General features: G+C 46.2%; 1 protein-coding gene across 4 annotated transcripts; it reads right to left on the bottom strand.

The window, feature by feature from the left end:
- Positions 1-2737: 2737 nt before the first annotated feature.
- Positions 2738-27089, bottom strand: LOC103186561 (ligand-dependent corepressor). 4 transcript variants are annotated; one of them, XM_042337030.1, is made up of 6 exons: positions 27001-27089; positions 20555-20620; positions 14546-14678; positions 13736-14008; positions 12459-12558; positions 2738-4286 (listed from the first exon to the last, which is right to left on the bottom strand). In XM_042337030.1, the coding sequence occupies exons 4-6, from the start codon at positions 13956-13958 to the stop codon at positions 3311-3313; spliced, it is 1299 nt and encodes a 432-aa protein (XP_042192964.1). In that variant the 5' UTR covers positions 13959-14008; positions 14546-14678; positions 20555-20620; positions 27001-27089; the 3' UTR covers positions 2738-3310. The 4 variants fall into 4 exon arrangements, with proteins under 4 accessions (XP_042192964.1, XP_042192965.1, XP_042192966.1 ...); XM_042337031.1 differs by having other exon boundaries at positions 27005-27089; XM_042337032.1 differs by lacking the exon at positions 20555-20620.
- Positions 27090-27403: the final 314 nt, after the last annotated feature.

Here is a 27403-nt window from a genome sequence, read left to right as displayed (position 1 = left end):
AGGCAGCCCCGCTCCCCACCCCCACACCCCCCACCCCACCCCACCCCACCCGGGGGAGCCCAGCCTGGGGAAGGGCCGCCTACTGCCTACAGGCCTTGGCTGCAGACCCTCAGATAAACCACACACATTTTGCAACCACTACAAACAGCCACTTCGCCTGCGAGACACTCACCCCCACACACCCCCCTACACACACCCACCCACAAACCCCATACACCCTCCCCCCCACACACACCCCCACACCCCCCTACACACACCCACACACACCCCCATCCACCCCCCATCCACACCCCCCCTACACACACCCCCCACCACACACACCCCCCTACACCCCACACCAATTCCCCTACACCCACACACACCCCCCCACACCCACACCCCCCCCACACACACCCCCTACACCCCCCCCCCCACACCCCCCACCCACACACCCCCATACACCCCTCCCCCACACACACCCCCAAACACCACACCCACCCACACACCCCCATACACCCCTCCCCCACACACACACCCCCACACACACACCCCAAACACCCACACACACACCCCCATCCACCCCCCCCATCCACACCCCCTACACACCCCCCCACACACACACCCCCCTACACCCCCCCCCACACTCCCCTACCCCCACACACACACCCCCCACACACACCCCCTACACCCCCCCCACACACTCCCCTACACCCCACACCCCCACACACACCCGCTACACCCCACCCCCCCCACACACTCCCCCCTACACACACACACACACCTCCCCCCCAACACACACACACACACCGGCCTCTCGCTAACCCTTCTGCCTCGGATGCATTTTTTCCTTCAATACAATGTTTACACCAGTCCCTAATCTCCCCCCACCCCTCACCCCCCCCACCCCCAGCCTCCCCCCCCCCTCCCCCAGCCTCCCCTCCCCCCCCAACAGTCGGACAGTCATAGCCTCCCCCCCACAGTATATGCACTCACATGTCATGCCGGATGGCCAGGCATTGCTCGCTGTCCCTGCCAGGCGGTGTACAACTGCCCCCACACTGGCTGTGTGCAGGGCCGGGCGGGGAGTGCCGGGCAGGGAGTGCCGGGCTGTGCAGGGCCGGGCGGGGAGGACAGGGCAGGACAGGCGGGGAGGGCAGGGCCGGGCGGGGAGTGCCGGGCGGGGAGTGCCGGGCTGTGCAGGGCGGGGAGGGCAGTGCCGGGCTGTGCAGGGCCGGGCAGGGAGGGCAGGACAGGGCAGGACAGGCGGGGAGGGGAGGGCAGGGCCGGGCCCGGCAGCAGCAGCAGGACGGGGGGGGACAGGGAAACTGTGCTCAGAGCTCATAAGCTCCGCCTCCTCACGTCACATGTTGTGTCAGACAGCGCCGCTCCCATTGGTCACACAGCCGTCACTCAGCGGCCCCCGGGGGGGGGGGGGGACCTCCTGACTGACACCTCTCTCTCTCTCTCTCTCTCTCCTGTCACTCACTCCACAACACAATAATAATAATCACAATCCTGGCCTTTCATACAGAGCCACACCACGTCTTTGAGGCGTCTCAAAGCGCTTTACACAATGCACCGCACAGCGAATTGACGGTATACTTTGTGGGCAAAACCGTATCCCATTATTACAGCAAATGACATTTGTGGAGCACCTTTCAGGTCAGGAGGGGTTACCTCAAAGAGCTTCACATATAACCTGTAAAGTGCAGTGACTATATATTTTTGTGGGCAAAACACGGCAGCCAACGGTGCACAGCAGTGTCCCACAAACAGCCGTGGACTGAGTGACCCATTTCATTTTGTTGAACAAAGCTGCCGTGTTGGTTGTGCACATGAAGGCTCCAGCGAGAGCGTCCCCACCCCACCATTTTTCACGGAGAGATTAAAAAGGCAAGCAGTTACAAAGAAGAGGTTCCTGAGGTGATGGGCTGCGTTCTGGGAGAGCAATATTCAGAAGTCTGCAGTCCTTTCATGTGCCTGGATACCCTTATTAATTTCAGGACAGACAGCAGACTGGATTTGTGCACCCAGACAGGGAACCAGACTGCCCAGACCCAGTTCCCAGGAAGATGGTTGAGGCTGGGAGTCGTTAAGAAGGCAGAATGGGAAAACATAGTGTAGATTCTGTGCGGAGATGAAATGCACCAAAACCAAATAAAATTAGTCACTCCATTGGCTGATTGTGTGACATTGCTGTGTGCCAACTGACTGCTGTACTTCACCAACAAAATATACAGTCACACCTCTTTACAGTATATCCTGTGAAGCGCTTTGAGATGTCTCAAAGATGTGATATATCAACCTCTTGTGAAAAGGCAAGTGGGGGGGAGGGAATGATTCTGAGTGGAGCAGAGGCCCTCTGTGGATCTTGGGGACCGCCCCTGCTTCCTTTTTCCTCTGATACACAATTGTTTGCAAGTCCATTAATAATAATAAGTGTAAAATGTACATTTGATAGGTGGCTTTCATGTCAGGAAGATAACTAAAAGTGCTTCACACAACTTACTGTAATGTGTAGTTACTGTGATTTTACAGGCAAAATTAAAAAGGGCAAACAATGGGAGGTAACCTTGCTTCATTTCTTTCTGTGCTGGTGAGGCGAGGGCAGGCCCTGTAAAGCCGACTCTGGCTTTAGCAACATCTCTGGTGTACTTATACTGCTGGGAGGGAAGCCATTTTGACCTACATCGCTTTAAATGCCCCATTTGAGGGATGGGAGACAAATGGACAAGGTCCACCTGAAGATGGTGGGGCGAGACACTGACATCAGGTTTGTTTGTCTCTCAATGCCTCCCAATGCGGTGTACATGGTCCCCCCTGCTGTGCCTACCTCCATTCACGCGAGCCCTGTCCCACCCGTTCACCCTGCATGGCTGGCAGCAGCCTGGCTCACAACCATGCAGTGGAAACGTGCCTTTGATAGGAAGCCCTAACGCACACAGCTGTGCGTACATGACTAAACCCCAACCTACCACCTTCCTCTGGTTTAGCTCGCGGTTTGAAAGTGGCAGTGCCCTCGGCCTCCCGTTTACAATGTCTCTGGCTCACGGCTAAGTTCACTCACTCACTAGTGCACGGACAGACAGCATTTAGAAAAAGACTGCACTCACACACTCGGGGCTTGGGGTGGGGTGGAAGAGGGGGAATCAGGGATCAGTCTGCAGTCAGGGTTAGTATTAAGCACTGACGGTATTGTCCTCAGAGGGGAAGGGAATTCTCCTAACCCCTTCGCATCCCACCACACCCCCTCCCCCACCTCCCATCTCTCCCTCCCAGGCTGGTTGCTGTGCTGGTGCTGGCCCAAGTGTCAAGAGTTTCCCTTTGATGTCTAACACTCTTCATCCTTCGGTGGGCTGGCCCTCTGCTCTGCCTCGTCCCCCAGCTGGGGGGTTTCGGGCTGGGGGGGCTTGAGCTTTCTCTTTGGCGGATTTTTTAGAGTGCCCAAGCGCTCCTTCACTTTGTACTCCAAGGTGCTGTGTGGAATCCCGTAGGTGCTCTGCGCTTTGGAGACACTCATCTGCCCACCCATCACCACGGCGATGGCCTCCTCAAGGATCTGGTTGTTGTACTGGCGGTAGCGGCCTCGCTTCTTCCTGGGCTGTTTGGAGTCGCTGTCCTGGTCGGAGCTGGCTTGTTGCTGCTGCTGTGGCTTACTGCTGGAGGCCGGCCGCTCGGTCTCACAGCCCCAGGAGCCATGACCCCCATCAGCCAAGCTCCCAATCCCTCTCCTATGCCACACGTTCTGCTTGGGGAGGATCACTCGGAGTTTTCTGTGAAGTGCATTTTCCAGCTGTGAGTTCACCAGCAATGGGCTGTAGGTGTAATGGTTTGTGGCGTTCGTTTCACATGAGAGGTCCAAGCCACGGACTTGCGGGATCTTCAAATCCACTGAGGTCAGATGGCCTTGGTCCCTCTTGCCATCTTGTTTTGCTGGTGCCGATCCCCGTTGGAAGGCCACCTGATGGAAAGGAAGTTCCTTGCCGTCTATACACGTGTCGTTTCCCCTGAATTTGACGTGTCCCAGATTGAACTCGTAGTGTGGTTTGGCCCAGGGGGCCTCTCGGGCTAACACTAAGTGCTGACCTCGGGGCTGAGCTGTGGGGCCCAAGTTCGAAGGCGTTGCTGAGGTCTCGCTCCTGCTCTCTGGCTCCTCGTTTTTCTGTATCGAGCGTGTGACCGGGATCCGGAGGACGACGGCGTTCCCAAAGCCGTCAGTCTGACAGCTTCTCAATGGCTTTGGACGTGAACCTTCTGTGATGTGCCACACACAGTCCGTGGGCGGTTGGCCACTTCTCCCAGGACGCCTAGGATTGGATGGAAGGAAACTCAGGTGAGCAGAACTTGCACAGGGGAGGGAGGGAGGATATAATGGGTGGGAGAGAGAGGGAAGGCTCTCTTTTATTAGAAGATCTTGTTTGGGTAACATCACTTTGTGAACCTTTGTGGAGTCCTGTAGGATAGGGATTTAAGCACTCGCCTCGCAAGCGAGAGAATCTGGGTTTGATTCCTGGGCAGGGCGAAACTTTGAGCAAGTTTCCTTACTCCACACACCTCTGTTTATCTAGCAGTAAGTAGGAACCCGGTTGTTAGTCAACTGGCGGATCACTCTTCCGTGGGTAATAATCCCTTCAAAAAAAAAAAATTTGTTCACTCAATCCACGACTGTTTTGGGGAAATTGCTGTGCACAATTGGCTGCTGCGTTTCGCCCACAAATTATAGTCATTTCACTTTATAGTATATCCTGTGAAGTGCTTTGAGACGTCTCGAAGACGTGATAAGGCGCTATATCAAATGCAAGAATTATCATTATCTATAGAATTTACTGAGCTCGTCTAATGACTCAATTTTAGTGAGCCACCAGTCTGAAAAAAATGAGGCTTTGAACCCTTAACTCCCCCATCCCCAAAATAAAGCTCCTTAAATAAATGAAACAGCAGTGAGGGCAGTCATATTCCATACAGGTGCACAGTTGTGATTTTCTTGCAGGAAATGTCTTGCGTGTACAGTCTGCAAACAATAACTTTAATTACATGGTCCAACTGAACACTGCTCTGTCTCCTGGCTGACCTAAGTACAGATTTACTGTGACAATAAGATTACCATGAGACTAGTAATAAGAGGCAGCCGAATGACACTTGATTAAAGCAGTTAATGCCCCCGCGTTAACAGTCCACTTCCATCTCCCGGGCAGAGACAAGGCACAGTTTGGATGGGGCGTGTGGAAATGGGATTTTAGTAAAAAAATCTCATAAATATTTAAACAGGGGAAAAAATAAGAAAAACACCCCATAATTTGGGGGAGTTTGGCTTTAAACGTGGTACTGATCCAGTACATGCAAATGAAATCTACATCTCACAATGCTGATCGCTAAAGTAATGACATTAATGGACCAGCTCACACACCTGTCCTGGCTTCACACAGCATGCTTTTACCCTTATATTACTTTTGGACCCAAACTACAAGCTCAAAGAAGTGATCCTTCTCTAGAGAGCACCAATGGTGAATAAATATTACACCCCTTAGCTGCAAGACAGATACCCGTGTGTCCCCTCATCTACATCAAAAGTCAGACACAAAAATGAAATCAGCCTGTAACGCTGTCAGCAAAAAATTTTCATGACAAGTGAGTGATATGATCAGGTACGCGATCTCACCCAATGGTGAGACATACAAAATGTGTTAGGAAGTCTATTACTGTTATTATTACACAACTGGAACTGTGTCAAAGAGGATCAATTCAGGGATTAATTGAGGATTTTCCGGTTCCAGAGAGTGTCTGACAGAAGTTAGTAAAGCTCCCTGTACTTTGTACAGATAACAGCTCAAACATCGGCAGCACCACAGTTTATTCCCACTTCTCATGCCAGTCAGCCCTGTGCCTCCTGTGTATGAGACGGTCAGGGTGATGCCGATCTGGATGAAACTGATTGCCTTTGTGATACTGAGATACACATACAGACATCACAGCCAGTACAGAGGAGGGAGTTTCTTATTAAGTCTGAGCTGGACTCAAATCCAGGTTCCAGAAGGAAAATAGTGTGGTCACACACTGCACTACCTACTTACGTCTTTCCAAATGTCTTCGTGGTTTGTGTTAGCTCAGAACTCAGTTTCGCCTCTTGCTACAGTACCATTGTTCTGCCGCAAGAGGCAGTGCTACCAATCTCACTTTTTTTTAAAACCATAGAATTTACACACAGAAAACTGTCAATCGACCCATCGTGTTAAAATACAATAGTTTAACCCTTCAGCAGATCACAAAACCTTGCATTTCACAGCATTATTATTACATCAAAAAGTTTCTAAGCACTTTACAAGCAATTAACGTTAAGTGTTTTTTGTGTCAGCACACGTGGCAGGCACACAAGGTTCTTCAAACAGCCATGAAGTGAACAACCAACTTATCTATAATAATAATAATCCTTGCATTTGATATAGCGCTTTATCACGTCTTCGAGACGTCTCAAAGCGCTTCACAGATTTTACTGTAAAGTGTATTGACTGTATACTTTGTGGGCAAAACACAGCAGCCAATTGTGCACAGCAGCGTCCCACAAACAGTCGTGGATTGAGTCACCAAATGATTTTTATTCGTTTTAAGTAATTATTACCCCGGAAAAGCGATCCGCCAATCGCCAAGCAACCAGGTTCTTACTTACTCCTAGGTAAACGGAGGTGTGTGGAGTAAGAAAAAGTGCCAAACGTTTCGCCCTGCCGGGAATCAAACCAAGGTCTTCTCGCTTGCAAGGTGAGTGGTCTAATCACTGAGCTACAGGACTCCACAGGAGAGGATTATTGTCCAAGAGAGCCCAAAAAAACTCTTTGCCAATGTTTGGAATCTTTTAAAGGATTTCCAAAGTTCTTAAAAAGAACCAACTTCTAAACAAATGAGAATTTTTCAACGTTCTTCACGATCATAAATGCATGTGAATCTACACTGAGACCTTCTGTTGGCTCTGGTGGTTTTCTTTGTATAACTGCTCACAGTTCACTTAGGATCCAGAGACACAGGTAATGTTATCAGCCTAAAAATGTTCCAAAGTATAATTCCTGTCAGAGTTTAAATGGTGCAAAAGTTGCAATTGTGCTCTTTACCATTTATCATTCTAAAGAAAAACATTGTCCTCAGTTTCACTATGTGCTTCATTTACATGGGCTCTTCTATCAACCTCCTCAGTAGGGCAGAGAGAAAGGCACGCACACCATGCTGATAACACTATCGAGCTTGATTTGGACCACAAAGACACCTTTCAGCACTCAGAAGATCACAGATTGGTTTAGATGAATACCTTCTGATGTCATCCCTCCAGAAAACCCACCCTACCATCTTCCCAACACAGCATCAACAACAATAAGATTACATTTGTATAGCGCCTTTCACGTCAGGAGGACGTCCCAAGCTGGGGTCGGGGGGGGGGGGGAAGAGAAGGGAGGGGAGGGGAAGGGAGGTGGCCAATGGCATAGTCGAAGAGGAGGGTCTTGAGGCGGGACTTGAAAGAGGCTAAGGAGGGGGCGAAGTGGAATGATTGGGGGATGGAATTCCAGTGGTTGGGGGCAGAGTGGCTGAAGGCTCTCCCGCCAATGGTGGGGCGGGTGGGTCGGGGGATGTGGAGCAGCCAGAGCCGGCTGAGCGGAGGGAACGGGCGGGTTGGTAGGGGGTTAGGAGGTCGCAGAGGTAGGGTGGGGGAGGCCATGAAGGGCTTTGTAGGTGAGGATCTTGAACTGGATCCTCTGAAGGATAGGGAGCCAATGGAGTTGGGCGAGAATGGGGGAGATGGGGTCACGGAGTTTGGTGCGGGAGAGGACACGGGCTGCAGAGTTCTGGATTATCTGCAGCCTGTGGAGGGAGGAGTTGGGAAGGCCGACAAGCAGTCCAAGGTCCTGGCCTCAACCACCTTTAATAATAATAATCCTTGCATTTGATATAGCACCTTATCATGTCATCAAGACATCTCAAAGTGCTTCACAGGATATATTGTAAAGTGAATTGTGCGTGAAACACGGCAACCGAATGCACACAGCAGTGTCCCACAAACAAAAAAAAATTCCTTCCAGGCAGCCAGTCTAATTACCCGCTGGGTAAAGAAAAGCTTCCTGGTGTCTGTCTTCTATACATGTTCCTCTCCTGGGCACTGCATCCTCACACAGTCAAATAGAAGACAAAACATTCACAAATAGGAGAGCTTCTGTTGAAATACAAAGACATGGTCAGGAGTTGCTAACTCTGGAGCGAATACTGTTAGTGCTGAGTACTTACCTATATATCATCCTCCTTGGCTTGGTCAAGCCTGAAACAGTCAGGTATACAGTGCTCCACAATCACCTTTTATTCTGTCCATTTCAGTCACTGTAGAGCACAGTGAAAGCACATCTTTTTTTTCCATTGAAGTCCATACTTTGCTTAAAGAAATCCATCTTTTTTTCTTTCGACATCATTTCATAAAATGGCAAGTGCTCCTTTTAGACTATAAGTACTCAATCGTCATGGAAAGTTGGGGGGGGGTTGGGGGAGGTCAGCGGCAAAGGGATTTTCAACAGCTAGAGTCTTCCTTATACAGCATCTTCTAACACAAAACCTACAGCTGTGCTAAAACATCAGCATCTAAGTTACATTAGTGCTTCATCAACCGCTGGGAGGGAGTTCCTCTCAGGAAGCAGATTGGAGTGGAGTTCCCGCAGATCAATATGATGTACATTTGGTTACCAGTCTCCCATGTGCGTGGCTGATCCCATTAAACCCCCCCCCAAAAAAAATGGTCACTCAATCCACGACTCTTTGTGGGACACTGCTGTGTGCAATTGGCTGCCATATTTTGCCCACAAAATACACAGTCAATCCACTTTACAGTATATTCTGTGAAGCGCTTTGACAATGCCTCGAAGACCTGATAAAGCGCTATATCAAATGCAAGGATTATTATTATTACTAAATGCTGCAAATTAGATTAACAAGTGTTGCTGATGTACTTTCACATTTGCGTGCAATGCAAGGAGCCCTATAACACCAGCACTTTACAAAAACCTACTTCTCTTTAGGGCAGTGCGTCATTCTCAAGGTACATGAAACTGAGATGGTCTCCTGGCCTGGTTTACTGTGGCTAGACTAAACCTTTCTGCACTGTCTGCTCTGCTGAAATCGCAGGCGATTTATGAGTTAGTTGACGTCAATGGCAGGTATAAAAACAAGACCCATATATAAACTCTCCAGAAATGAGACAAACTGCACAAGTAAATGTAATGGTCTAAAAACTAAATCTTTAACACTATTTTAAAGAGGGGAACATTATTTTGAAAAATGGATAGTGGATTTTCATCAGCCCAACAACGTTCATGTGTATAATGCCTTTCACCTAGAATTAATGCCGAACTGCTTCACAGTGACAGAATGGTGAGCACTGAGCAAAAAAAAGGTGGGGGGGAGAGAGGAGAAGCTTTAAGGATGTTGACCAAAGGCATGTATTAAGAAAATTTAAATGCAGGGGTAAAGGAAGAAAGGCGAAGAAATTTGGGAGAAAATTCCAGAGGGCAGGAGCTTAGTGGCTGTAAGCTTGGGTACCAATTGTGGGATGGTGGAAGGAGTGTGAAACGAGCAGTAGACTTGGAGTGGAAGGCCTAGGTAGGAGAATAGGCCCTGGAACAGATTGTTGAACCACAGCACAAAAATTTTGCAGCACAGGCGGCCATTTGGTCCATCATATCTACCCGCAGAGGTAGGTTAGGGCACAACATAGAGAGCCTTGCAAATTAATGTATATATAGTCAATCCATTGAGGTACTGGGAAGCCATGGAGCCTGGCGAGGATGGGAGTGATCGGTGTGTGACCCAGTCTGTTGAAGTTTGGGTGAGGGGGGGTGAGCCCTGGCAGAGCCTTTCCTCAGGGTAATGAAATCACGAACAAGCAAGTTGTAAAAATGCCAACTTTACAGCAGATGCTGAGAATTACAACCGGAAATTAGTACCTTTGCTTTCCAACAGTACAAATGGCTCTTTCAAAAGAATACTCAGACCCTAACCCAGATACACACCCCACAATGATCCCAAACAAAGGAATACACCAACCTTATCCCAAACCAACACAATGATCCCAAACAAACCAGCTTGTTTTGGGATAACCATAGGTTGTAAGTCACTCATCCTAATTGCAAATGAGCCATTTAGATAGGCACTTTTTTTTGTCAGCTGGGTGTCTCACACATGTGAAACCCATCCCCATGCTTAAGAGTATCCAAACCAATATGAGAATTCCATGCATCCCACCTGCACATGGAAATCCCAGAGATAGATTGTTGGAATGGAATGCGCTCTCTCTCACTGGAGGGAAGCATCCTGCTTACCTAATTCCGGAGAGTATCAGGAGCAGGTTAGCAAGAGCCAAGGCTTGAGGACCCTAGAGTATGTATTGGGGTTACTGATGGGAGTTTAACCAGCCAGAGAGGTACTGAGGCGTGACCTAACTTAGAGATGAACGCAATGCACTCAGTCCAATATCATCTGAAGCATTTTACCCACTATTAATTAACATGAAGCAAATTCCTCCTGTAAAATGTGAATTGTAAGTACAGTACTTGACAGGAGCTGCATTCATACACAAACGTCCCAGATCACTGGAATTCCTTTGTTTATTCAAAGCCTTGAATTAAGACTCTACAAGTCTCTGTGGTTGTTGCAATTGTAAAATTCTGCATGATAATTCTCAGCCCAAGTTACAGAAACAGACTGGATGGACAGAGGGACTTTGTGGAGTCAGATCTTCAGAGAGAAAAAGGCTTTCTTTCTCTCTCCTTCACTCAGACAGAACATTAAATGTGCTGAAGCCCCCCCCCCCCACCCACTCCCAAACTCAGAGCCTTTCACACCCGTTCCTGATTGCTAGCCACCTCCCATTGCACTGTGTGGATCTGAGGAGGATTTGGTATGAAGGCCCCATGGTTTTGAACCCCATCAACACAGTGAGATGCTAGGCAAGCCCAAGATAAGGGTCGGGGGAGGGGGAACAGTTCAAAGCATTCACTCCCCTGGTATCTCAGTTTCTAAAGTTCTGCCACCACCACAAGATCATAGATTCAACATAAAAATTACATTTGTAAAGTGCCTTTCATGTCAGGGGGATGTCCCAATGCGCTGAGAGACATTTGCAGCACAGAAGGTAGCGATTCATCGTGCTTCTACCAGTTACCTGTTTAGTCCCACTCCACTGTCCTTTCCCCCCTATCCTATTACACTATCCTTTCCTTGTGTAAACGTTTGTCTAATTCCCTTTTAAAAGTTTGTGGGACATTGCTGTGCGCAATTGGCTGCTGCGTTTTTCCCACAAAATACAGTCACTCCACTTTACAGTATATTCTGAGAAGCGCTTTGAGATGTCTTGAAGACGTGAGAAGATGCTATGTCAAATGCAAGAATTATTATTATGATGGAATTTGCTTCAACAACAACAACCATGAAACTCAGCTGTAACAGACCCACAACCCAGTTAGAAAATCATGGCCAAAGATTAGTGAAGACCTCCTGAATTAATGGGGAAATTAGAAAACAGGCGAGAGTGGTTGGAATGTGAAATTCTCAGCCACAAAGCATGGCTCAAAGCAGAAGCCAAAGTGCTTTAAAAGGGAATTAGTTGTTTGAAGAGGAGGAATATTAAAATGTATGATTGGGGAACAAGTTGGAGAGTGAGTTGCTTCTGTGGAGAACAAAACAGTGCAGATTTAAAGGCGCAAAGGCCTGGCTTGAGCTCCAGTGTTCCAGAATTCTTCTCTCTCCATTCCCCTGTGTGGGAATGTCTATGCATTTTACGGTACTGAACACATCACCACAAACCCAGATTGAGTCAGACTACATTGCTAGCACACAATAAGGCACAGCCCAATATTCCACAAAAAAGCTGTCACAGGGCACAGAAATCACAAACACAAACAACAACCCCCAGCCTCCCGCAATGGTTGGTGTCACATATTTCATTACTAGAAGTAGTAAACTTCATTACACCCCCCATTCCCCCCAACTTGGATTCCTTATTAAATGTGAGTTACGCTGAGATCCCTGGGACTACAACAGGCGGGAAGACAGCAAGTTCAACAACCACAAAAATAAATCACATTTACACAGCGCTTTTCATGTTGGGAGAACATCCCAAGGCGCTGGACAGTCATGGATTTGCACCCGGGTAGGGGATTGGGATCAGGAGGAGTGGAGGGCAGGGAGGGTAGGGTTAGGAGGGTGGCCGAAGAGGAGGGGCTTGTTCCTACCATTGTAATCTCTGGGCCTATGATTGTAATGAAGTTCAGGGCACACACTTGCCATAAACAAAGGCGAAATTTTTATTCATGTGCTAATTCTCACATCACCCAGCACCTGTCTCCCCACCCCCATCCTATTAGAAATCACTGCACATTAGCACCCTCCCCATTCCCCATGTACAGCAGAGTAAACGCTGCTCATGTTAAACAGAAACTCAGAGCACTCCTCATGCTTACCCTTTGCCTGTAGGAGCGGAAGAGGAGGTGTCTGGGGCCTCGCTTGTACCCATACTCGCAGCACACGGGCTCTTCCTTGTCGACAGATCAAGTACTCCATCTAGAAGAGAACAGAATATAAATAATAATAATCCTTGCATTTGATATAGCACCTTTTCACATCTTCGAGACGTCTCAAAGAGTTTAACAGGATATACTGTAAAGTGAACTAACGGCAGCAGTGGCCAGAGGTGAAATAATTTTAAAAGCAGCTCCACTTTCCCCTCTCCAGAGGCTGAAATGCCCCCAAACGGTAGAAGAACTTTGGCCTGTAGCTCAGTAACACAGGAAACAGCAGATTGCAATGGCTCATATGCTCATAGGTTGATATCAAACACATTTAAAATAGATTTATTTTACACTTTACAATGTGATAAGGTGTTAAATCAAATGTTGATTATTATTATTATTTCTATTATTTAAAATGTTGCTTCCCAAGAAAATCTTTTTTTAACCTCTTAAAAAAAATAAAAAAGGACTGAACACTCCACATCCACAAAGAACTGAACGAATACATTTCACCTGGAATACAGATCAGTTTGGAACTAATGCAATTGAAATTTTAAAAATAAAAATAACACAACTATCTACCCAAACAAGTCACGCTTCCAAGCCAGCCGGGAGGCCAGGGTGTGCGATTGTCTTACAATAGGTGAGCATTTGACTGCTGGGGTTTAAGTGAAAAGGCTGGTTAATACTGCAAACACAGAGGGCGCTGGGAGAGGTGCCACACAATAGCCCTGTTTACACAAGCATTAATCTGACAGCCATTAATCTGCCAGGTGACAGAGTGGATTAGTTAGCACAGAATAGATGTCTCTGTAACACACAGGGTCACCTAATGAAGATGGAATGGTTACACTGGACTGGAGTGAGTGGTGTAGGGAGGGTCCTAGTTGTGCTCACAGACCTTACTGAGGCTCACATATGCTCTACCCAACACTACCGATTATGTTAGTAATCTCTGGCTAACATAATAATAATAATCCTTGCATTTGATATAACGTTTTATTACATCAATGAGATGCCTCAAAGACATTTGGCTGCTGCAATTTTGCCCACAAAATACACAGTCATTCATTCCACTTTACAATATATCCTGTGAAGCTTTGAGACGTCTCAACAACGTGATAAGTTGCTATATCAAATGCGAGGATTATTATATTATTGCTAACACAAATTCAAGCACACACACACACATACACACATTGTAGGAATGTTATTATTAGTACGTTTACCTTGATTGTCTAATTCGGAGTTAGACTTTTTGACAGTGAGGTCCAGAGGGCTGTCCTGGTCTGCCATCAGAAGCTTGCTTAACACAGGGTTTTGGGCACTGGCACCGAGCACAGGAGCTTTAGCAGCACTTTGGTCCTTTGGGCTGGTGAGAACAATGGGGTCCTGAGAAGTGCTAGTCTTTGAGGTATATTCAGCAACAAACTGCCTGATCATTTGGTGCATAATCTTACAGGCCACTAAAGGGATACTGCAGTCCGCAACCCGAGGGCTGTCTGCAGAGATGAGAAGAAAAAGTTTAGTTTTATTCAAAATATGTCACTCTATTTCTCATACTTCGTCTCTTTCTCACTCTGTCTCTTTCACACACATAAACATACAAGAAGAAAAAACACTTAAATCCTCCCTTCAAGCTCTTCTCAAGATCATTCCCAAAACACAAAGGGAGAGAACATAAGAACATAAGAATTTGCGGGTGAAAGAAGACCAAGGTCCATGCAGTTTGCCTTCCACCATCCTGGCAGTTGCTTGACATGTCGTGTCCCAAACTGTATACTATATGCCCAGATATTATTTTCTAGCAGAAATCTATCTCATTTGTTCTTGAAACAAACACTTTCTGCTTCCTCTGTCTCCTTAGGGAGCCTGTTTTACAGAGAAGGTTTTACATTTTTAAATCTTCATACCTGGCAATACTGTAGTATTAAGTTTGGGAAATACTTTCAAACTATGGGAACAATACAGCTTTAGTTGCACACTATTTAGAGCAAGGGGAGGCCGAGGGAAAGCAGCAAAGCTTCCTGATAACTCACCTTTCCTCTGAAAGACAGCATTGAGCCACACTTTGGCCTGCTTTTCTAGATGGCTAATTTTGGCCCGTTGCTGCTGCGACAATGGCAGTTCACCACCTTTGGGTTTGGGTTGATCAAGAAGGGCCAAGTGTTCCTGTGTACACAAAACACCAGATACTCAGCTCAGCTCGGCTCTGCTCGGCACGGCAGCTGTGTCACAGCATGAGGTTTAGGATCAGGTACCATGCGATGAACTCTACCTGTGTAGGGCATAATAATATAATAATCCTTGCATTTGATATAGCGCCTCATCACATCTTCCAGACATTTCAAAGCGCTTCAAAGAATATACCGTGAAGTGAAACGTGGCAGCCAATTTTGCACAGCAGTGTCCCACAAACTGTTGTGGATTAAGTGGCCAAATTACTTTTAATTATTTTAAAGGAATTATCACCCCCGGAAAGCAATCCGCCATTCGACTAACAATCAGGTTACTACTTACTGCTAGGTAAACAGAGGCGTGTGGAGTAAGCAAACTTGCCCAATGTTTTGCCCTGCCCAGGATTCAAACCCAGGTCCCCTCACTTGTGAGGAGAGTGCTCTAACCACTAAGCTATAGGACTCCACAGCCAGTATTCCCTCTCTCACCAGGTCCATTACTCCATCCCTCTAACTCCACCAGACTGACTTCAAGACCCTCATTCTGACCTTCAAGTCCCCTCACAATGTTACCCCCACCTCTGCTACATAGCCTCCACTCCTGATTCTACTGTCCATTCGGTACTCACTCTGTATCAGTAGCAGTGGCCATACTAATGATTGTGCTCCAGCTCTCTCCCCAAATCACTTTGCTTTGCGCCTCTACCCATCTTCAAAACATCCCTTTCTCTTTGATGCTGCTTTAGCCAATACCCTCCAAATGCCTTTGCCTTCCCATCCTGCTCAGTGGTGCTAAGTGAAGGGAACAATGTCAATGCAGGCTGTTGTGATGTACAAGCAGTACCTTTATGAGGAGCTGCTAGAAGCAAACTCCCCCGCCTTTGGGTCGTTCCCAGCCTCTGCTGCCATTATTGGGGTCACAGAGATTGTCACATCAGTCTGACCTCAGAGGACTGATGCAGTGACTACTTATATTGAGAATGGCACACAGATTGACATTGTACTGGTATCACCATATCTAGTCACTCCTACTGGTAGGGAATGGTTGCAGTAAAGATTTCTGTTAATTCCAAAGTTTTACTTAAGAGCTAATTGGATTAAAACTATGAGTGAGTTAGTCAATCATATTTTATCCTCCCAAATAATGGCATAACATCCCAAGCCCCCATTGGTGTCTGACTTCCCTTTGGCTCCACAACCAGTTACTCAGAATTACGAGTCAACATGAGTCGTACCATCATACCTCATGCTTTGAAGAGTCTTTCTTGTTCTGTCATCGCTCCCTAACTAACAATGTTAAACCACAGTAAGCAGGCTGGGAGCCACAACCACCTGATATCTCATTCCGATCACAATAGTAAAAGAATGGAAAATCTGCACGGATTCTGAATGTAATAATAATAATCCTTGCATTTAATATAGCACCTTATCACGCCATTGAGACATCTCAAAGCACTTCACAGGATACATTGTAAAGTGAATGTAAAATGTTTGCTCACAAATTCCAAGTGTCACCTTATAAATACATTATCGTGATACTTCACAGCAATTCCCTGTGAAGCATGTTTTAGAACGGTACTGAATGCAGGAATTATTCTAAGCTGTTACACCACAAACTGCACATTTTTACAGCACTGTAATATGTGTTTCACTTTGCCCTTCCGTTTACTCAGTGTGAATCACCCGCAGTGATGGGTGCAGGAACCTTGGCAGTGCTATGGCCACAAGGCCACCCATTATTCCACCCGAGCTGCAATCCAGTCGTCATGGTAGCACTAGAGTTAAAAGCTTCTGCGATAGAGGTGGCTTTATAATCTCAATATCATTTATACCGAGGGAGGAACACAACAAGGGATAGAATATAACAATAATTGCATTTGTTATAATGCCTTATCACATCTTTGAGACGTCTCAAAGCGCTTCGAGAATAGGGAAATAAATTATAAATGGAGTTGGTTTTCTGCTTACTGCATACAATGCTAGCATAAAGTGCACCAAAGCCTTCCTGTCCACATCCTACACCTTACCATGCATCTGCTCAACAACAACAAATTACATTTGTATAGCACCTTGGGAGGACATTCCAAGGCGCTGGACAGTCAGGGTTTTGGACCCGAGCAGGTGGTTGGGATCAGGAGGGGTGGAGGGCAGGGAGGGTAGGGCTAGGAGGGTGACCGAAGGCACAGTCAGAGAGGAAGGTCTTGAGATGGGCCTTGAAGGAGACAAGGAAGGGAGCAAGGCAAATGACCTGTGGGATGGAGTTCCAAAGGGTGGGGGCAGAGAGGCTGAAGGCAATAATCAACAAGCCAGTAACACTGTCTGGTAAACAAGACTGAAATAACTTTGGCTGAACATGCACAGAACGGGGTAGACAACCCGATAGTGATATATATAGTTCTCTGTTCTCTGCAGTTCGAGCCTTAAAAGCCAACCGCAGTAAATCATGTCACCTTTAATTATAGGATTCAAATATTACACTGGCTTTGATTAGCTTTCTGTTTGCAAACATTTCAAACCAAGATGATTAGTTATGTTCTTACAGACAGTTTTTAACAATCAGCTTGTCTAACACGCATGAGCAAGCACACACACCCTCTACACCCTCCCACCCTACAACAGACAATCCCCCCCGCCACACACACACCTCCCCCCACCTCACATACCTCTCCCCCTCTCCCACACACCTCCCCCCACACACACACACCTCCCCCACCCACACACCTCCCCTCGCCCACACCCCACCCCACCCACACATCTCCCACCCCCCACAGACATACATCCTCCCCACACACACATCCTTCCCGTACACACCCCCCACTCACGCACACACCCCCCACTCACACAAGCCCCCCCCCACCAGACACCCCACCCCACAACAGACCCTCCCACCACCACACCGCCCCCCACCACACACACACACACCCGGCTCCTGAGCTACATTGTGTGAAGTATCATAATCAAAGCATGAATCCATTTGAAAAGCAGACTTTCCTGCTGTGGGTTTCCGAGCTCTGGCTCTTGCACAGGCTATTAATACAGACACGCTCAGATTTTCCGTGAGTACTGTGCATCAACAACCACTTGTAGCACAGCTTGGTTCCACCGGTACCACTCTCACTCTGGGTGGGGAAGTTCTGGGTTCACGAAGCAGGTTGACAATTCAGGGCAGTACGGGGGGAGTGCTGCATTGTCAGTCTTTGGGTGAAGACATTAAACTGAGGACAGGTGGACTCAATTCCTATGACGTTAATCAAAAACAGGAGATTTCTCCTTGCATCATATCTAAGAGTCCTTTATATAAGCGCGTTTACCTACAAAAACAGTCACTACACTTGACAAGACAGCCCTCTGAGACACCGTCCGGCGCGAAGGCCACTAAAGAAATGCAAGTTGTTGTTGTTGACATTGATCTCTGTGAAGCGCTGTGAGACATTTCAATGTTATAGGCCCCACATAAAGGCAAGTTCTTCTATTAGAGTTTTTCCAAGTAGGATAAATGTCTCAGAACAAATCACAATTAGTTGCTTCTGAACAGATGAAGTGCAGAGCACTAACACACAGCACATGGGATGGGATCGAACACCAGATGGGCAACAGCAATGTTGTTGCCTTTCTCAGTTTCAGTACATACAAGGGCCTGGAATAGAATAGCAGATACCCTCAGATCAAAAATTAGTTAGGAATGTGTTTACGGACTGCACTTCCAACTACAGACCCCGACACACTATTGCGGCAACTTGTTGTACCAGTGGGTCGGCTAAATGCTGAAACGTTTAATATCTCAAACTGCTTCTAACCTTCACTCTTTCTCTTGAGCAACACAAGAGGCAGTTTTCATCAAAAGATCAATCAGAAACACCTGTCGGTAATTTAAGAATAATTTTAGCGCAGCTAAAGTTTGGAGTTTGATTCTCCTTTTCTCCCCTCTCCCTCCAGCCCCCTATCCATTGTTTGGGTGATCTACAGGGTCACCCCCCCCGCCCACCCCTGCAAATCCCTCCACGTTTCAGATGACAGCAGGTATACTGGGCAATACTCAACAACAACCTGCACTTACACAGCACCCTCACGCAGGGCAGAGTCTCAGAGTGCTTGACGGTGGCGGAGCATGACGCCAAGCCGGGGGAGGTGACCGTAGGCACGGTCGAAGAGGAAGGTCTTGAGGCTCAACCTGAAGATGGGGAAGGAAGGGGCAAAGCGGAATGATAGCGGAAGAGTGTTCCAGAGTTTTCGGGCGTAGTGGCTAAACTTGCGGCCACCGATGGTGGAACGGAGGGCACAAGGGACATGTAGGAGGCCAGAGCCAGTCGGCAGAGGCAGCGGGTAGAGGGTTAGGGAGTAAGCAGGTCAGAGAGGTAGGAAAGTGCCAGTGCATGAAGTTACTCCATCCATGTTACGAAGATGTGGCACTGAACATAGCGATGGATCATTATCTGCCGTGAAAATGATGGCACTCACTCACATTAGTCCACTGGACATTTAAATATAATTAAAGACTTGTAACTGAATACAATATAGTACTTCTAAATACAAATATCACCATTCTTCCACGTGTTTCAGTTGTTCGGTGCACTGTAGAAAACAAACATGGGGGTAACAGGACTTTGTGATCACCCTGTATTGTCTGTGACACATTCAGAGTGTTCCAGACACACACCCACCTGTGAAAGCACAGATAAGATTTACAAAAGAGCTGCAAACACACCACAGAGACGGGCCCCAAGGCAGAGACAACTTCTCCTTAAACAGTTTACCTATAAAAACGCCAGCTAAACTGGAGAAAATTCCTCCAACTGGGGGATTTATGTTTGGGCCCCACATCACCCGCTGCTAGTCCAAAATTACTGTGCCCTCTGTCCTTGAAGAGCAAAACTTAATAGAACAATCGGAAGTCCACAAAATTCACCCATAAAATACACGCCAATCCACTTTACAATATACTTTACAATATATTCTGTGAAGTGCTTTGAGATGTCTCATTGAAGCGATAAGTTGCTATATCAAATGCAAGGACTATTAATATTAGACAAGTCTTTATTGGCCTTCGAACAACGTGGACAAAACACAAATTGACCACTATAAATAAATTCTGGACAACTAGATGGCAAACCCTACTGGAATATAAAAATGCAGACAGAGTATGCAAAATGTGCATGCCAATCCAATATACAGTGTAGGTAGGTGAACCATACTCTCTCCCGTCCTCCACACCAACAAATTCAAGGTGAAATATTTTCCACCTTAACCACATTTATATAACCATCTACGTGTATTTCTGCTCACTGAAAAAGCACCTGTGAAAACGTGCATACATTACAAACATGCCCTGGGCCTCACAGGGCATTTAGCAGTCCTAGAACCTTTCATTCAACAACAACAACAACAACAACAAGATTCCATTTATAAAGCGCCTTTCACGTCAGGAGGACGTCCCAAGGCGCTGCACAGTTGGGTCATGACCCGAGCAGGGAGAAATGGTCAGGGTGAGGGGAGGGAAGGGAGGGAGCGAGGAGGGGGGAAATGGTCAGGGTGAGGGGAGGGAAGGGAGGGAAATCCCTTCATGCCCTCGCACCTACCTACCTATCCGATCTGCTTACCCCCCACTCCACCATCCCCTATCTCCACTCAGAGTGCCTTTAGTGCCCCAAACTCTGGAACTCTCTCCCTCAATCCTTCTACCTTGTCCTCACCCTCCCCACTTTCTAATCCCGCCTAAAGACCTTCCTTTTTGATCGAGTTTACGGTCACCTCCCCCCTCCCTGTCTCAGGTTCAGACTCCAGCACTCCGGGATGCTACCCCACACGAACGGCGCTGTGTAACTGCAAGTTGTTATTGTTGTAGCAACCCTAGAAATAAAAGAAATACCGTACCTTCAAACTGCGTGATATCTTTCAGGAGTCCAGGCCCAAAGAGCCTTTCCAAAATGCTTTCAAAGCCTTGTGCAAAAAGAAAGAAAATTTACGACAAACTGAACATAAACGAGTGTTTCCAGGCAACAGTTTAAAACATCAGCCATTACGGATATAATTACACCACCAAGCACAGAACTGGAATTAACAAGGCATTCTGTAGGTGTGCAGCACATTAAATGTACAGCAAAACAGGAGCTGTTTTCCACTGCAACAGAGAATGTTAGGAGGGGAATCCTGCAGTTTTGCAGACTTCTTAAAGGAGAGAAAAAATGGTGCAAGATTATTCTTGACGGCTGGGAAATTGTCAACACGGGGTGCAGGCTCAGGATTGGTACTGAAAGGATTCAGAAGCTTTTCATCCTGAGGATTATTTCTAATAATAATCCTTGCATTTGGTACAGCACCTTACCACGTCAGAAGGACGTCTCAAAGCGCTTAACAGGAATTACTATGAAATGGAGTGGTTGTGTATTTTGTGGGTGAAACATGGCAGCACAGTCATTGAGCAAAATGTAGAATGTTTTTGCCACAAGTGGCTGTTGAAGCTCAAACCAGAACAACATTTGAAAGGGAAGTGGAGAAAAAGGAGGAATATTAAAGCGTATATTAAGGCGACCAGTGGGAATTTCCACCTTCTGTGTTGTAGTATGATTCTATGCATGTTCAGAATCTGCAAACTCTACCCAAACTGGAGTTTGAACTGGGATCCTGCTCTATGCAGCTGTTTCACCTTGCCCAGTGGCTTAACCAACTGAGCAATTACAAGAGATTCTTACACTGTAAGGAACGAGGCGTTTATCACATAGCCATAGGAAACAGGAGATTGGTTTCAACTGAGTTCACCATCATTTGCAATGCTCATGGCAAATTCCACAGCCTGGATTCAACCCTGCTCCCGAATAAAGGCATAAAGGAAAAGAGGCATTATAGAGGGGAAGAAGAGAATGAGGGGGAAATAGGGCACCCGCAATAACCAAAACTCAAATAAACCACTGATTAATGTGTAGGATTGTTGGCTGGGGCAACAAAAGAAATTTCCTTCTCTTTCCTATTATGTCTCGAGATCTTAAATTTCTTTCCAAACGGTCATTGGCCTTATCCATCTCAAAGCGCTTACCTCTGGCAATGCAGCGTCCCCCCACTTCTGTATTGTAGTTTTCTATGCATTAACAATACTGTCTCTTCATTTCACACTTCTAAACCTTAACTTAGTTTCTTTTTGTAGAGTCCTGTAGGGTAGTGGTTAGCGCGTCCAACTTGCAACCAAGAGGACCCGGGTTTGATTCTGAGGAAAGGCAAAACGTTAGGCAAGTTTCCTTATTCTGCAAGCCTCTGTTTACCTAGCAGTAAGTAGGAATCCGGCTGTTAGTCGATTGGCGAATCACTTTCTGGAGGTAATAAGCCCATCAAAAAATAATAATAATTTGGTCACTCAATCCATGACTGTTTGTGCGACACTGCTGTGCACTCGAGATCTTACTATTAAATGCTACCACATTTCGCCCCAAAAAACAGTCAATTCAGTTTACAGCATATTCTGTGAAGTGCTTTGAGATGTCTCGAAGATGTGATAAACCGCTCTATCAAATGCAAGGATAATTATTATTTCTGTCTTTATTCCTCCTCGATTTTTAAACTGATGATTTTCATTAAATCAGTTTAATTTTGCTCCTTATTGTTGATCAGCAACAAATTGAACTGATTTGGTAACCAACCTGTTTACGTCAGCAGAATACTAAATCAAAACAAGCTGGGCTGGTCATGTAATAATAATAATAATTATTATATTTGATTATAGTGCCTTATCACGTCTTTGAGACGTCTCAAAACACTTCACAGAATATACTGTTAAGTGAATTGACTGTATAGTTTGTGGGTGAAATGCGACAGCCAATTGCACACAATTGTGGATTGGGTGACCAATTTCTTTTTGAAGGGATTATTAGCCCTGGAAAAGCGATCCACCAATTGACTAACAACTGGGTTCCTACTTATTGCTATAAAACAGGCGTGTGGAGTAAGGAAACTTGCCCAACGTTTCGCCCTGCCCAAGAATTGAACCCAGGTCTCTCGCTTGTGAGGTGAGCGCTCTAGCTACTGAGCTACAGGATGCCACAGTATTTTTTTTGTCTTCATGAAAGCCTTACCTTTTCAGCTTTAATTACCATTAAAAAACACCTATTTAATTTATGCCTGGAAAATGACAGGCAGACAAGACAATCGCAGGCATTCCACACCATAATGACCATTATTCACAACTTCCAACATCTGGGTGAATTGACCCAGTCTTCAGTAATCACTGTCTTTCCTGGTAATTTATAGGGTTGTTTCACTGGAGGAAATTACACTTACTGAATTGCCCCTATTTCCTCATTATCATGAGAGATAGGTATAAAAATTTCACAATGTCTTTCCGTCTCCCCGCTCCCTTACCCTGTTGAACAGCTAGAGCAGAAATGTTGTGCTACCTATCTGAGATTTTTATTGATTAGCTGGGAGTCTGACACATGTGGAAACACATCACCATGTTTAAGAGTTCCACAAAGTGTTGGCTCGATTCTGACATTCCGTTGCCAAATATATCACCTTGGAGTCAGTTCAGTTCCAAGGAGACACCACTTACTTTCCCTCCCCCCCCAGGAGGATAGTCATAAGTTGGTCATTTGGCATCCGACACGTGTGTGTTTGAGCCCTCAGTTGGTGGATGGCAGGTACCAGGAACACTGCACTACCTATCCAGGCCATGCCAATCCAGTAACTCTGAGAATGAGGAATACAGCACTCAGCTCAGCTCCATGCACTGTCCATGGGGCGTAAGGGACAACAAGATCCAAAACATCTCAACTCTAGGCAGCCTATAAACATCAGGCCTGAAGAAAATGCTTGGTAGAAGCTGAGTAATTATAATTAAATTTTTTTAAGATAATTTCCAAATTATCTTAGTCTAGGAGGTTACAAATTATAAATTAAATCTCGGAAATTATAATGATCAGTAATAGTAAACACCGGATGTAGCATTTAGGCAATATAATGGAAATGATAGCCTTTACATTAAGGCAGCTACATTCTAATATCTCCCAAAATATCATTCACACTACTTACTTTTGCTGTAACGCACAATTTACCATAATACAAGAATATTTTGTTTTACTACAGAAAAACTAAACCATGCACAGCAAACTGGGAAGAACATTCTAGAGTAAAACCTGGATCTCAAAGATCAGTAATTCTGGACATGAACAAGACTCAAATAATACTGCAAATTATTAACTAATGTGCTGTGCGCACACTGGAAATAAAACCACACTAAACTCCTGTGTAGAAGTTCACATTACTTGTTTGTTATTGCTGTAACTAATGAATTAATTGGATGGAAATGACTGGAAATCACATCCTTCTAACAAAAACAAGATGAGAACAGGCAGGTGGCAAACAGCCTGCGTCACCACTTTAATTAGCAACTTGATGATGTAACACTTAAAGGTTTTCCACATGTGTACTAATTCTTTAAAATATGGGACGCAATTAAAAAGTAACGTAGAAAAGCAGACAAATATTGATTTTCTACACAATACACAAGAGATATTTGCATCGAAAATATGCTGCTCCTCACATCCAATTCACCAGTGTTAGTGTGGTTGGTTGGGGGGTGGGAGGGGAAGATAGGAAGACTTGCTGGTTTACAGGTCCCTCCTGACACTGCTAATCTGGAGCAAATCAGCGAGAAACAGCACTGAGAGCATTCCTAGAAATGTGCAGCTAGATAATAATTTGATATAGTGCCTTATCACGTATTTGAAATGTCTCAAAGTGCTTCACAGAATATACTGTAAAGTGAATTGACTGTATATTTTGTGTGCGAAATGCTACAAAATAGTCACTTCACTTTACAATATATTCTGTGAAGCGCTTTGAGACGTCTCAATGACATGATAAAATGCCATAAGAATTGCAAGGATTATTATTTACATAATTATGATTTTCTGACATGCACCCACAAATAAAACTACATTAAAACAAAACCAGTTTTATCTACTGAAAATTGTTTGCTTTTAGAAGAAAAACAATTTCAGCACACAATATGGTCATAACTTTTACACAAAAGATATAAATACTATATAAATAGCAATATTGCACAATAAATTGCAATCTGACTTGATCGAATACCTTCCCCCTGAGAAATAATTGCCCTTTCTCAATACACAATACTGTATTAGGAAATGTAGCTAGCTGCTTGTGTCAGAGCCTCAGTAAAGTCTCTATTCAATCATTTTCTCCTCCTCGCGTGGGACATAACGTGCAGTTTGAAAAGAATTTGGCCAATGCAGGATTTCTCCATACAAAATGAACTGCAACAACAACAAAATTACATTTGTATAGCGCCTTTCACGTCAGAGGAGGACATCCCAAGGCGCTGGACAGATAGAGTTTCGGACCCGAGCTGTGAGTCGGGTTCGGTGAAGGTGGACGGCAGGGCAGGGGGCGGGGGGGGGGGGGGGGGTAGGGAGAAACTAAACCGTAATCTCCTAGACTAAGATAATGTGGAGTTTGCTTTACAGTATATCCCGTGAAGCGCTGTGAGATGTCTTATCAACACGATAAGGATCTGTATTAAATTATTGTTTATAATTAATATATCAAATTATTAGATTATGCCCAGACTATCATTTTGTAAACCTACCACCACAAGACAAATGGGGAAGGCTTTGCCCCCTCCTCCCCCCCCCCCCACCCCCGTCCATAAATTATTTGACAGCTATCACAGAAAGCACTTCCAGATGCTTTTCTTATTTAAATCAAAAGCCATCGATCACAGTGTGGTACAATACCATCACATCACTCCTTGCTCCACCCACGCCGGCTTCCCTCCTGGAACCACTGCAGTAAGCTATTTTTTTTTATTGGCAAAAATAAATGAATACATATATATTAAAAAAAAGACTGGTGTTTCAATTCAAAACACAACGACAGCACTCACTCTACAGAGCTAAATGCCTGTGTGTGTGTGTGGGGGGGGGGGAGAGAGGAGAGACAGGAAGTGCTGGCGACGAGGGGGGGGAAGAGACTACAACTCCCAGCAGCCTCCGCGCCACGCACACGTGCCCCGACGCTCTCTCCCCTCCCCCGGCGTCGCCCGAGCGAGACTCGTGATTGGCCCAAGAGGGCTCTTCCAGCAAACCTCCCGCCCTTATCTCCGCACGCGATCCGCTCTGGCCATTGGCTCCCCTCCCTTCCCGCCCACCCACCCGGATCCCAGGCCGGTGATTGGCCGGAGCCCGGCTCTTCCGCCGGACTCCCTCCCTCACCGCCTCCCTCCGGAGGGAGCGCGCGAGCGCCAATAACGGTTTTTTTTTAATCAAACTTTTTAAAAAGAGAAACGGAATTAACGGCGTCTGAGATTTTTAAGTACACCCCTGAGGGGAGGGGGGAGGGGGGGGGGTGTGGGCTCTTTTTTTTTCCGGTTGTTTTTCCTGTTGTTTTTTTTGGGTTTCTAACATTTTTAAAAAAAATATTTGACATTCATTTCATGTTAAAAAAAAAGAAAAAAAAACCTACAACAGCGTTATCCGCTTCCCCTCCTCTCTCTCTCTCTCTCTCTCTCTGCGGCATAACCTTTTTTTTTCTCATCACGTTAACTCATCGATTCTAATCACTCGACCGTGTAATCCTGTGAAGCGCTTCGAGACGTCTCGAAGACGGTGATGAGGCGCTGTATCAAATGTGATTTTGTATTGTGAGGCGCATATATTATATATATATATATATATTATATATATATATTATATATCATACATATTTATGTATCACCACAGTTTCGTAAAGTCTTTGATCCCCTTAAATGGGCCACTCACTCACTCACTCACTCACTCATATATGATACCCATATAGGAGGCCAACGCAGAAGAAATAATAATCCTGGGGCTACAGACCCTATTACATATAATTCCTGGCAAACCGCAGTCAGTCTGTCAGTGTGTGTGTGTGTGGGGGGGGGGGGGGGTGAGGGTGTTGTCAGTCAGTCCACCAGTCTTGTTTGTTGTGGGTCTGAGGGTCGGGCCGACGGTATCGATGATAATCATAATAATATTGGGCTACAAATCTATTATAATATGATTCCTGGCAAACCGCCGTCAGTCAGTCAGTCAGTCAGTGTTTGTTATGGGTCTCAGAGTCGCGCTCACTCTGGCTGCTGCTGCGGCATAATAATAATAATAATAATAATAATAATAATAAACACCATCATAATAATAATATTGGGCTACTTTTGGGCTACAACACCTATTATAATTCCTGGCAAACCGCAGTCAGTGGGAGGGAGGGAGTTGTCAGTCAGTCAGTCAGTATGTGCCGTGAGTCCCGGGGTCCCGCTGAGGCGGGTATTTTTATTTAAACATAAACCTTACCTACACAGTGAACGGGTTGAAGCCTCCACGAGCCCAGCTCCTGCCCAAAGCCGCGCCCGTCGAGCGAGCATTGCTGGCTGTCACACCGCCTCGCCATCTTCTGGGGGGGAAATTGGGAGGGGAGGAGGGGGGGGGGTGGGGAAGGGGGAGAGAGAGAGAGGGTACCGCCTCCCCCACTCACTCACTCACACACAGATATTACCGCGGGGGGGGGGGGGGTACACCGGCCGACGTGATAACTTGCTCCTTGACGGCGCTCGGCCGTCCCTCCGACGTGCGCGGCGCCGTCTGTACAGGCGCTCTCACGTCGGACGTGCTCGCCACCGCCCGGTTGACAGACTGACGACGTACGCGGCGCCGTCTGACTGCTCACTGATTGACGTTGGACGTGCGCATCGCTGCC

Source organism: Callorhinchus milii, unplaced genomic scaffold (assembly GCF_018977255.1).
Source record: "Callorhinchus milii isolate IMCB2004 unplaced genomic scaffold, IMCB_Cmil_1.0 Scaffold7, whole genome shotgun sequence".
NCBI classification, from domain to species: domain Eukaryota; kingdom Metazoa; phylum Chordata; class Chondrichthyes; order Chimaeriformes; family Callorhinchidae; genus Callorhinchus; species Callorhinchus milii.
This window is presented reverse-complemented; position numbering and strand designations above follow the sequence as displayed.